This window comes from Oryza sativa, chromosome 12 (assembly GCF_034140825.1).
Source record: "Oryza sativa Japonica Group chromosome 12, ASM3414082v1".
Taxonomy (NCBI): Eukaryota; Viridiplantae; Streptophyta; class Magnoliopsida; order Poales; family Poaceae; genus Oryza; species Oryza sativa.
Genome location: NC_089046.1, coordinates 7,319,613 through 7,332,396, shown reverse-complemented (window position 1 = coordinate 7,332,396; position 12,784 = coordinate 7,319,613). Strand labels below are relative to the sequence as shown.

The 12,784-nt window shown below is 43.1% G+C and overlaps 2 protein-coding genes across 2 annotated transcripts; one reads left to right on the top strand and one right to left on the bottom strand.

The window, feature by feature from the left end:
* Positions 1-1,228: 1,228 nt before the first annotated feature.
* LOC112936095 (pentatricopeptide repeat-containing protein At2g22410, mitochondrial) lies at positions 1,229-6,110 on the top strand. The gene is made up of 4 exons (XM_026022177.2): positions 1,229-3,684; positions 3,785-3,890; positions 5,218-5,449; positions 5,662-6,110. The coding sequence occupies exon 1, from the start codon at positions 1,325-1,327 to the stop codon at positions 3,314-3,316; it is 1,992 nt and encodes a 663-aa protein (XP_025877962.1). The 5' UTR covers positions 1,229-1,324; the 3' UTR covers positions 3,317-3,684; positions 3,785-3,890; positions 5,218-5,449; positions 5,662-6,110.
* Positions 5,517-6,985, bottom strand: LOC9271581 (protein CURLY FLAG LEAF 1). The gene is made up of 2 exons (XM_015762658.3): positions 6,716-6,985; positions 5,517-6,154 (listed from the first exon to the last, which is right to left on the bottom strand). Exons 1-2 carry the CDS (start codon positions 6,983-6,985, stop codon positions 5,747-5,749), a joined length of 678 nt encoding a protein of 225 aa, XP_015618144.1. The 3' UTR covers positions 5,517-5,746.
* Positions 6,986-12,784: the final 5,799 nt, after the last annotated feature.

The following is a 12,784-nucleotide window of genomic DNA, read 5'->3' as shown; positions in this document are numbered from 1 at the left end:
GCTCATGCTCACTGACAGGTGAGAGAGGCTCCCATCGGATGGTCTAATAAGCCAAAAAAAAAAAGCTAAAATTTAAATTTTCAAGCTTAATTTTAATATTAATTTTAAGATATTTTTAATATATTTTTTTCAATATTAGCTTTTAAGTCACTAAGAACACATTTATAAAAGTTTTACCTACAAATTCATTTTTATTTTCTAATAAGCCAAACGGCTTATTAGAAAATAAGCCAAAGGATGGTGACTAGAGGGATTTCGTTGGCTTTCCCTTGCACGTGGGGCTTATTAAAAAAATGATACTAATAATGATATTATTTTCTACTAATAGATATCATAGAGTTGTTTTTCTTCTTTATTTTCTGATGATTTTTTTTGTATTTTCTTTGTTTTCCTTTGAAAATCTATTAGATTCTATGTGAATCTCTATAATAAGATGATACTTTTCTAAAGTACAGCCTCCATTTCATATTATATGTCATTTGACTTTTCTCTTAGCTAAAGTTCTTTATGTTTGACTAAGTTTATCGAAAAAATATAGCAACATCTATAACATGAAATTAGTTTCATTAAATTTAACATTAAATATATTTTGATACAATGTTTGTTTTGTATTGAAAATATTGCCATATTTTCCTACAAAATTAGTTAAACTTAAATAACTTTGACTATAATATTTACTTCATAAGTACTCCCTCCATCAAACTTTTTAAGCCATGAATAACAATATTATCAAAGTTTCAAACTTTTTGCTTGAAATTGAAAACCTCAATGTCAAATCAGTCTTATTTTTTTCAACATGTATAAAATTATTCTAAAAGATATTGAGAAATAGGAGATAGGTTATAATGCATCCATAAATCTTACTTCCTCCGTTTCACAATGTAAGTCATTTTAGTATTTTCCACATTCATATTAACAAAATGACTTACATTGTAAAATGACTTACATTGTGAAACGGAGGGAATACCAAATAGTTGGATGCATTATCCAAAAAAGAATTGATAGTAAGCTGAACCATTTCAATAGTTTGGAGACTAAAGTTTAGAGGTTTCCGGCGAAATATACTCCTAGGTCAGGGAGTAAATGGACTTCTGTTTTTTTCCAAAGGAAAAGCATAAGTTGTAATTTTCCTTGGGCTGGGCTAGCCCACTACTCATCAGCCCACGTTAACACGCGTTCTCCGGTGGCCGAGTTCCTCTTCCTCTCCGGCGTCTCCGCCCGCCGTCTCGTCTCGTTTCTCATCTCAAAATTTCGCGCCTCGTCGCCGCGCCGCGCGGCGGGCATGTCTTGACGGAATCGCGTCGACGCACAGGCACCGGGGGCCATGGCGCCGACGCCTCCCGTTCCACTCCCCAACCCGGCGGGGTCGGCGGCGGCAGCGGTTCTGCCCCGGCCGGCGTGGAACACCAACCGGAACCTGGTGGTGACCCACCCGCTGCTCTCCCTCCTCGAGTCGTGCGCCTCCTTCCGCCGCCTCCTTCAGCTCCACGCGCTCCTCACCGTCACGGGCCTCGCCGCGCACCGCTTCCCGGCGTCTCGCCTCCTCGCCTTCTGCGCGCTCTCCACGCCGCCGCGCCTCGCCCACGCCGCCGCGATCCTCGCCCGCGCATCCCCGGGGCCCAACGCCTACATGCTCGGCACCATGATGCGGGGCTTCCTCCGCGCCCGCCTCCCCGCCCGCGCGCTGGGCCTCTTCCGCCGCGTCGTCCGGGATCGCCTCCCCGCCGACGCGCGCACGTTCGTCTTCGCGGTCAAGGCCGCCGCCGCCGCCGCCGAGTCGGAGCACGGTGGAACCCCCTCAGGCGGCGAGGCCATCCACTGCGCGGCCCTCAAGTGCGGGTTCGTTGGCGAGAGCGTGCTCGTGGGGAACGCGCTGGTACACTTCTATGCGAACCACAAGTCACTGGATGATGCAGGCAAGGTGTTCGATGAAATGCCTGAGAGGGATGTTGTCTCTTGGACGACGCTGGTGGATGGGTATGCACGGGCAGGGTTGGCTGACGAGGCATGGAGGCTGTTCTGCAGGATGGTTGTTGTTGGAGGCATGCGGCCTAACGCGGTGACGCTGGTGGCTGCTGTCTCCGCGATTGGTCAGATGGGGTTGCTAGCTTTTGGGATCATGCTGCACAAGTATGTCACAGAGGGTGGTGTTGCTCGGAGTGTCAATTTGGATAATGCGCTGGTGGATATGTTTGGGAAGTGTGGGTGCGTGAGATATGCAAGGGAGGTTTTTGATGGCATGGAGGTTAAGGATGTCTACTCCTGGACGAGCATGGTTAATGCATACGCTAAGTGTGGTGATTTGGAAAGTGCAGAACAGCTATTCAAGGATATGCCCAGGAGAAATGTGGTTTCTTGGAGTTGCATGATCGCAGCTTACTCACAGTTGAATCAACCTGAAGAAGCAGTATGGTTATTCAGGGAGATGATTGCAGCAGGTGTGGATCCAATTGATGCTACCCTTGTGAGTGTTCTGTCAGCGTGTGCTCAGTTAGGTTGCTTGGATCTTGGCAGGTGGATATATGAGAACTACATTGTGAGTAATAAGATTGGGCTTACTGTTAATTTAGGTAATGCGCTCATTGATATGTTTGCAAAATGTGGGGATGTAGGTGAAGCATCAAAATTATTTGATGAGATGGCAGAGAGGAACGTAGTGAGTTGGAACACTATGATCATGGCCCATGCCGTGCATGGTCAGTCTGAAGAAGCTATTCGTCTCTTTGAGCAGTTGAAAGGAGAGAATATTGTGCCTGATCAGATCACTTTCCTGGGATTGCTTGCTTCATGCAGTCACAGTGGGTTAGTTTCGGAAGGACGACGATATTTTAAAGAAATGGAAATGTTTTATAGGATTGAACCCAGGGTAGAACATTATGCATGCATGATTGATCTTTTGGGTAAAGTTGGGCTTCTGGAAGAGGCATTTGAAGTTGCAAGGGGTATGCCGATGGAAGCTGATGAGGCTGGTTGGGGTGCTCTTCTAAATGCATGCAGAATGCATGGGAATGTAGAGATTGGTGCATGTGTTGCAGATAAGCTTGTAGAACTGGATCCTTCAGACAGTGGAATCTATGTACTTATGAGCCAAATATATGCAAGTAAAAATAAATGGGATCAGGTGAAGATGCTGAGAATGACGATGAGAGATAGAGGGGTAAAGAAGAATCCTGGCTGTAGCTCTATCGAGGTCGAAGGAAAATTCCACGACTTTTTGGTGGCAGATGTTTCACATGCATGTTCAGAAGAAATCTATTCAGCATTGAAGAATATTTACTTCCATTTAAAACAGGAAGGTTATGTTCCCCCAACTTGACTGTGCTGAAAACTCCTTGTTCTTCGTCATTCATGAACCTCTTAATAGCCTTCACTGTAGAAGGAAAAGGAAATTCTACCAGAAGACAAGATTTTACTAATCTAATGCTCAGCTTCCTGCTGACAGACTTTTATTAATGCCCTACCTTACGTTCATGAATAATGGCCTGGAGCTGAGCTGGAAGTGAGATAAAATTTGTACTGTCTTCATAGAGGTATATGTCAAATGGGCAGAAAAAAGGTAGTGCAAATCTGATGAAGGATTGCATGTACTGTCTTCATAGAGATGTATGTCATGCGATGAGGCTATTCTTGATTTTTGTAAGATATGTCATGGCAAGGAACTATAGGGAACTTGATTGAACCCAGGTTTCTTTCTTTTCCTTTTTCTTATAAACAAACTGTAAGTTCTCATTGAGGTTCTTGTTATCTCTGTTTTTATAATGTAAACACTCTGTTTATTATGCAGACAGTTTTAGATGGCATTGCTACGGAGCTTTTACTGGGTGAACCAGATCCTCTGCAATCCCCTTAATTCACATCCAGGAAAGCCTTCTTGAGGTGATCAGTTCCAGGTATATTGCATGAGATTTTTCTACTAGAATGGTTATGAGGATGGAAACCATATAACTAATGCTACCGTATGCTGTTCCCCCATTTTTGTGTGATAATAAATGCATCTATTTGGCATGGAAAAGAACCATACGAAATTAAGAATCAACAAACTCTGATACCCTGTAGCATTGATATGTTTAGGGTTAATAATTGGCTTAACGATTACAAAGCACACTGATGGAATAATATCATTCTGATTCTGTGCCTGCTTTACTGTTCTGCTTGAAGGTGTGCACTGATCATTTAGATACTTTGTAAATGCCACACCTGTAGAGTGTAGACTTGTACTTTACTGACTGTTTGATATTGACAAGACCACTCATGAATCGACTTCTCATTTTCTCTTGGACCATTAGTGCAGTAACAATCGTCTAGTACCTCTGCAGTATTAGTTGGTTATGGCTGAGCAAGTTCGTTCCAGTCATAAATGTGAACTAATAAGCTGTTCCCTTCTCTGCGGTGACCTAGATTGTGTACCCCTGAAGGCCTATCCAGATTCATGGATGTACAACTGAAACCACCTAACTTTCTTGCCAACAAGCCGCTTAATATGGTATAAACGCCAAAACCCCAATTGAATGCTGCCTTTGCGGCGTATTTACACCCATCTCCGGTACATTGTGGCACCACAGATCACTTCACAGAAACATGTCAACCATTCATGGGTTGCAACTCCAGGTTCACTGTGCACAATTTAACCCGGCACATGTTCACTGCTCACCACCACCACCACCATCTAGCTCATAAATCATCTTCTATTCTGCCACATAGATGAAACACCTAGCTTAAAATGTTCTGTGACAAAGAAACAGAACTTTTCTACCTAGAGCCAAAGGTGTGAGAGCAGATGATCCACGCCCTGATTGCTGGGGAAATAGGCGATGAGAATGGTAGGCCGTGTGGTGTACTGGCCTGACGACCTGCTTGGACATGTCCACATGAAGATTGGACGCCTTGCCTTCCCTGGGGGAGTGCCCTGGCTTTAGTTTCTCAGGACTGATGTATGCATAGCTTTGCGATCTGCACTTGCACACTGCAACAACTCCCTCCCTCCCCACCTAGCTAGGACCCTTGAACTTTTTGCTAGCTTTATGCAGTATCACTGTAGTTCAGGCTGTTATCCTCTCGAGTCAGTGCTTAAACCCCCGTGTGTTTTGGGGATGGGAGGCAAGGGAAAAGTGATCGGATAGAATGTGCTACAAAGGGAGTAGTAGGTGTGGCATTCATGGCCCTCTTCACTCGGCCCAAATCTACCCTCTAACAGTTTGCATTCTTGAGCCATGGCAGATCGACAGTCATGGCCTGCTTGCCTCCCGCTGCGGCGCCGAAGAGCTCGGCACCACCCTTCCTTAATGGAGAAGACGAGAGCAAGGACGATACATTCACTGCCCAGCTGATTGCCTCAGTTTCATTGAAGCCAGCAGAGCAGCGCAGAGCTGTACTGCTGCGCGGTGCAGTGTACTCGGATCCTAAGCCATGGCGATGCTGCACCCGTCGTCCTCTTCTCCAAGCTGCAACAGTAAGTATACTCGCACATATAGTGGAAAGCATTCATCTCTAGTAACTAGCTAGCACATCTATCACCATTACTATTAACTAATTGATTGATTAATAATAATACATTTATATTGCCTCCTCCTCACCCTCACCATTCTATGTCAAAGTCCCTGGATTAACATAGTGATCAATAGTCCTTCCCTCAAACAGTACTAATTGCCCACGTGCTACTAGGGTTTTTTCTTTCTACAGCCACCTGCCCTTTGAGCACGGGGGCATGCATGCAAGCAAGCAAGCACCAACTGCTAGCTAGACTGCCCTAATGGAGAAGGCTCAAGGTCTCCAGCGGCTTGACGGCGTCGAGCTTGCGGTGCGGCAGGGCCGGCGGCGGTGGCGCCAACGGCTGCACGAACTTGCAGTTGGGACAGGATGGGGAGGACTTGCAGAGCATGACGAGGAGGTGGCAATTGACACAAGGCACGGCCACCATGTTGCCTCCAGGTCCAGAGCTGACGATGGTGCCACCCTTCTTTGTCTCCTCTGCAACAACAGCAACAGCAACTGGAGTAGCAGCAGCTCCGGTGCTTCCTCCATCGATAATGGTGGGGACGACGACGACGGTTGGCTGGGTAGTCGAGATGTTGAGCTCCAGGTTCACGCTCTGCTCCTTGGGCCTGATCCAGCTTTTCTTCAAGGTCTTCCTGTTCAGGTAATACATCCTTCCAGACTGACAGAATCATATATACACATGGCATTAGAAAAGATAAACAACGGGGACTATTACATCAAATGATAAGCCAATCATGGCAGCATCATATCATACAACAAGTTTTGCATCTTTTGGACGTTGAGCAAGTAGCTAGATATCACAAGTGGCATCATGCACGTTGAATTAAGCTGCATGCGTTGCCCACCAATATCCATGTGGGTGCTGCTGGTCTATCTAGTTGCTCTGCTACTTCTGCCAGCTCAATATTACGTCAGTTTCACGTACGCACGTGCCATGGCGGTGGCAGGTGGACACTTCTAAGAATAGGAGTTGCACGCCATAAATTATATATTTCTTAAAACTATTGTTTCAGAGCCAGGAGCTATAGCTTGCATCAAGGCATAAACACACGACAAGATAAGCTAATTATAATACTATATATGAAGTATAATGTGCAATGTATCATGCTTATACTTAACTAGCTAGTAGTAGGAATATTACAATCATTAACAAGTCTCTGCACTAAATTGTTTTTCATAACTATATGTTTAGATGTTAGTGTGATGGAGAGGAACTCACTTGCAGGTCAAGGCACTGCTCCCAGTCGAGGGGCAGGGGGTCATTGAGCTGGAGCTCCAGGTTGGCGTGCGACACGGGCTCCTCCCAGGTGAAGTGCTTCCTCTTCTTCCTGGAGCTGCCGTCTGACTCCGACGATGAGCTCTTGGTGCTCTTGGTGGTGGAGGAGACGAAGCCTGGCGCCGGCCACGTCGGCCCTAGTGAGAGCTCCGGCTGCAGCTCCATCCTCTTCACACTCAGGTACTTCTCCACTCTAAGGAATTCAGTGGTCATCTTGGCTGATGATGCTAGCTCCTGCTCTTATATACACACACAAGTAGTTCTAGGGTGTGAGCTCTTGAGAGCTAGTTGTAGTACTAAGAGATGGAGGAGAAGAGAATTCAGTGGAGGGAGGGGGGACTGCTTCTCTTCTACAATGGGCTTTTGATTGATGGGGTCATGCAGGGGAGGGCGTGGACACTAAAGAAGGGTTCTTAAATGGCCTTCATCCAACCCCATTAAGGGGAGGGCAGGCCGGGCATTGAAGATGACAAGTAGAGTGACCTTAAATGACTCAAATCTCTCCACCTCCTCCCCATTTAAGGCGGCCTTGCGCTGCTCTACATGCCCGGACTGTACACGTCATAATGCCACACCCAGCCCAGGAGAGCCACCACAAAATCTACAAGGCCCCTTGCTTGCCTTGTAAGTTGTTGTGTAGGGTGGTAGTAGGATTCGAGCAAGATCAGCAGCTGCTGCCCAGCTCAGGCGGCAGCAGCAGCAGCAGACGCCTGTAACTGAGGTGATGTTGGTGGTTCTGTTCAGAAGTTAACACTACAGCACTGGACTTGGAGTTAAGGAAAGCGGACCCCCCTCCCTGAAGATAGAGCAGTTCAAAGAATACTTAGGATTCTCCGCTTAATATCAGTTCAAGATTTTGCTCGCTCCAGGGCTTTGCCTATTCGATTAGCATGCATTTGCATGGGGTGGTAAAAGCTGCAGTGCCATGCCACTCATACCACTGGATGCAATCTCTGTGAACAAGGAATTAACAGTGCACAGAATTTAGTGCAACTTCCTGCCCAATGGAAAAATAAAAAACCGGTGCATGTTAGTTGAACCACAAAGGCCATCTATTGCTCCAATAGTGCGCTACTGGATTTCAACAGCACAGAAGTGAGGATAGCTAGCGTGTGACCTTGGACATGATGGCTCAATTCATGGTGATGGACACTAGAGTGAAACCTACAAGGCAGAGTCCTCCATATCTTAAAATCTCTCTTGTACCGTCTGACCATCATACTTCTACACCTACACCATTAACTACGTTGTAATCATGAACTGCTTCTTGTGGGTGAGCATTCATGGCTTTTGCACCCTAACTCTAATTCTCATAAAGAAGAAGCAGGGGGAGTGAGGGGCGCTGATGCATAATAAAAACTGAAGTCTAACCATCCAAGCCCCATGCAGTAAATAGGCCAAGGCATTAGGAAGGAATAAATAAGGCTTGTTGGGCCTTCTACTCCTCACCAGTGCCAACCACGACAATAAATAGAGGCGCCTCTCTCTTTGGTTGTTGGAGGCATGAATCCATTTAAGTTTTGGTGTTCTATCTTTCGCTATTAATTCGACCGGACGTCCTGTTGATTTGATGTCGTCTATTCTTCTTTGACAGGCTGATCATGAGTTAATGGAGCACCATCAAGTGTTTTGACAGTTTTCTGGAGCAGGATCTTTTGCAAACGATGTGTGTAAATTGGTTGTGACCAGCAAAAACTTGTGCTTCTCCATGGTATGCTTGTCATGCACTCATCATCTGGCAATTAAACTTCATTGTACTTCTCAATAAATATATAAGTTCACCAATGTAGTGTTTGTATCTGCTAAATCTTTTGTTCACCTTTCTTGTTGGAAGCTATTCTATAGTTTATTAGTGCTAGTTTGTAATTAATAGACTGCGTAAAGCAAAATTATTTTTCAGGAAGTCATTGCATACCTGTAAGAACTGTTGGTTGCTCGTTGTGAAGATTAGAGGGATGAATTAGTACAACAGCCAGACCTATGTGCCTACCTACATTTATAATTTGAAGACCATACCGATATAGGTATCTTTTTGGTTCGGAGTTTGATGATTCTTTTGATAACTCTTATGTGGATAAGAATTAAGACATTATACAACCATATCATTGTCGATACAGCATTCTAAATTATTCCTCTATACCTCGGTTATAAAATATTTAAGGGTTGTTCAGATTGTAGCCAAAATAAACTTTACCAATGCCAAAATTTTGGCAATTTGACAATATTGATAAAATTTCGGCAGGATTTCTTATATATTTACTAAAGTTTGGCAAGAAACTAAATAGATGCACATATTTAGCAACTCTAGCAAAATATAGTATGGTTTGAAATAGCATCAATCTGAACAAGCCCTTACTCTACTGTCATGGGATACGTGGTTTCACAATCCTCTTAGTGAATTAAAAGTGTAGCTATTGAAATATGTTCACTCCGCGCCCCTGCTTCAATGTTGCAAAAAAAAAAAGTTGTAACATGCCATTTAGTAGGGGAATATATGATTCAACATCATTATGTTTTTGTTCTGTGTGTGTGATTTGCTCAGACTATGTTGCATAACTGATTCACCTAAATAAGCATAAATGATGATGGTATGCGAAATAAATAATTTTAGTTTGACCTTAACAAAATAAGCATGATATGCAGAATAAATAATTTTAGGTTGACCTTCAAAATAATTGTGATAAGGATATCTACTTCACATATCTTTCATTGAATGCCCCTCCATATTTTTATTTCAGACAATAAATTGAGGATGAACCCATGAGGTATGTGCGCTTAGTCAAGGATGCATGCTGGTTATTCTTGACTTGCCAGTCGGTTTTCATCAGTTATTGTCATATTAATCATGCGCCTGAAGTGGCCATTAGATACGAGCTCTGCAGCACATAATAAACCACTGCAGGTAGGGGTGGACAAAAAAAACTCGAAACTCGTGGCTCGGATCGGCTCGTAGCAAGCTCGGCTCGGATCGACTCGAACTCGTAGTCTTAATGAGTTGAGTCGAGCTAGCCTTTTAGCTCGTGAGCTTGACGAGCTAGCTCGCGAGCTGCTCGTTTAGCTCGTTAGTATAAAATATCACCAAATCTTCATGAACTTAATGTTTATTGACTAGTGCTTAGTCTTTTATTTACATAAAACTATTCATATTTAGTATGTACTATATTAGTTAGTGTTTATTATTATGTTAATACATAATAAAATGGTAAATTTGAAATTATTAATATGATATTAATAAGATATAGCTCGTTAATGAGCCTAACGAGCTTAACGAGCCAGCTCGCGAGCCGAGCCGAGCTAGCCTTTTAGCTCGTTAACATTAACGAGCCGAGCCGAGCTGGCTCGTTAACATAACGAGCTTAAATGAGCCGAGCTGGCTCGTTATCCAGCCCTAACTGTAGGTATGCCCCAGGGATAATTATTTTCCCTTTTAGGTTGCTTATCAGTTCTCTTTTCACTTCCGGATATGTGGATAAATAGTTTCTCCACTTTGCTTATGACAAATAAGAGGACATACTGTTTACTGCTTACTGAATGGCATACATGAGATCTTTGTAGGGTTTCTGTTGTTTGCAATGATGATGTCAAGTAGATCAAGAGGGGATCCTTGAGACCGGCAGCAAGAAGGAAGCTGGGGACTCGCGGGTTGATGGGAGATTCTACTAAATATAATTCAATTGATCTGGTTCCATAAGCTGAGCGAGACGAAGCCCACATGTTAGTGACGACAAACATGATAGACCCACCTGTCAGTGGCAGTGTGGCACCACGATGGGCTTCAACAGCGACAGGTGAAGTATATATCTAATTATCTACTCCCTACGTCCCATAAAAAACTAATCTAGTACTGGATGTGATATATCCCACTATGAATCTGGTACTAGGATATGTCACATTCAGTCCTAATTCGTTTTTTTGACAGAGGAAGTACTACCAGCTACATCGAAATCAGCTTCCGATGTCGTTATCTATTTTCCGAAGAGTGTTTTTGCTTGCAGACCAGACGATGATGATAAAAGATGCTCGCATGTGTGCGTAAATTAATATGGTCCATGCCGGGCGGCCCCTGCGTGTGTGATGCGGTGCGGTGTGTTGCACAAATTGAAGGAGCTCGCCTATGTTGTTGGGTGGCGATTGGCGTTGGCCCCCCCATTCCGAGGCAGTGAATGGATGGACGGACAGGCAGTACTTTGGCCCCCTATTTATGTGATGTGAGCGACTTCTACTTTGACAGGACGTTCGCATGTGGTTTTCCTGCCATGGAACCTTCTCAAGCCTGCCATGGATTTCATCGTCCACTGCATGGTGCCTTTCGTCGCACTTCTCTTGCTAACACAACCTTGATGATCTTCAAGTGCAAACTGCAATCAGATCGATCAATATCTGTTTTTGCTCAAATTAAGTACCATTCAAAACTGTTCAGAATGCAGAGGTTGGTCTGTCTGTCTGTCTGTCTCTTGTGAAAAGAATATGAATCAGCAGTGGTGGAGGTGAGCTCAGATTGGAAGTGGCCAAATACTATGCATGAATTCGGCAACTGGTAAATTTTCTTGTTCTTTCCCCTCCTTTCCCTATTCATCTCCTTCGTTTTTGACACGCGCTCTTTCCAAACTTCTAAATAGTGTTTTTTATAAAAGAAATTTCTAAACGAAAGTTGCTTTAAAAATCATATTAATTTATTTTTCAAAAAATAGTTAATACATAATGAATTTATGTGCTAATGAGTCACTTTGTTTTGCGTGCGTGAGGGATTATTTCCTAACACCAACAAAAGAACACAGTCTAAGTGTTGTTGCTTAGGGCAAGTTTTATAGTAGAGATGATTACCACATTTAATTTCGTGCATGACATACACCATTAAATTAAGATGTGTAATAAGTTACATCTACTATACAATTTTCAATATCTCTAACACTCACATCCTGTTTATTTACTGTGCAATTGCACAACTGTTGACCAACCATTTTCAAGCTTGTTAACCAGTAAGCACTGCTGCTTATACTGTGCAATTTGGACAATCATATCCATAGCGTTTCGTCGGGACAATAGAGCAGAGCTCTCTCCATACTGATTGGACGTTTCAGACATGATGAACTCTTCTTGTTCTCACATTTTACCAGGAGTTCCTTAATTACACCCATGGACTTCAAGACCATTAATTTATATAATATGCGCCATACTATTACACATGCATGCCCAATCATCGCAGTGCATGCTACTGCTTCCGATTTGGTTCCAAGATTCGTCATGCTTCCTGTCGGTGAAGTACAGGAGGAACTTATTATCTTCCACTGCTCATGCACATCATTTGCGTAGACCAACATATCAATAGGGTTACGTGTGCACAAATGCAGCCTCCAGTGGATTATAATCCAAAAAATGGAGTAATATTTTTGATTTTTAAGAATAATTTTAGATAGATTGTTTTCTTGCCTTAGCAATAGAAGTGATGAAGATAAACCCGTAAACTTGGGCTCTGTTTGGATAATGGGTTAAAAGGGGTGGGATTGGGATAGGGATGAGTGGAGGGTTGAGATGAAACGAGATACGTAGAATGAACAGTTAGAATTAAAAATTACCCTTCCAGAAGGTGAGATAAGGTTTCTCCATCCCATTATCCAAACATGGCCTTAATTCTAAAATAACTTTCTAAGATTTCAAAATTAGGATTATAGCTGAGGGCTGATGCCAAGGTCCTGTTTGACTAAGATGATAACTGATGGCTGAAATTGAGTTTATGATAATTCTTTGAGGAAAGTTGAAAACATGTTTTAAAAAAAATTTCTAAGGAACATTAATGGGGAATAACATGCTAGTTTGGTTTGAAACTAAATTTTGTCCTTATAAAATATTGCTACCTAAATAAACAATATTGATAGTGTCAAACACTTGGCAAATTTTTCGTACTACCATATTTGGTAGAGTAGAACTCTCTACTACAAAATTGAAACCAAACCATTATTTATATAATACTATTATAATGCTAAAATTTTAGTAGGGTAAAAGTTGGCTTCA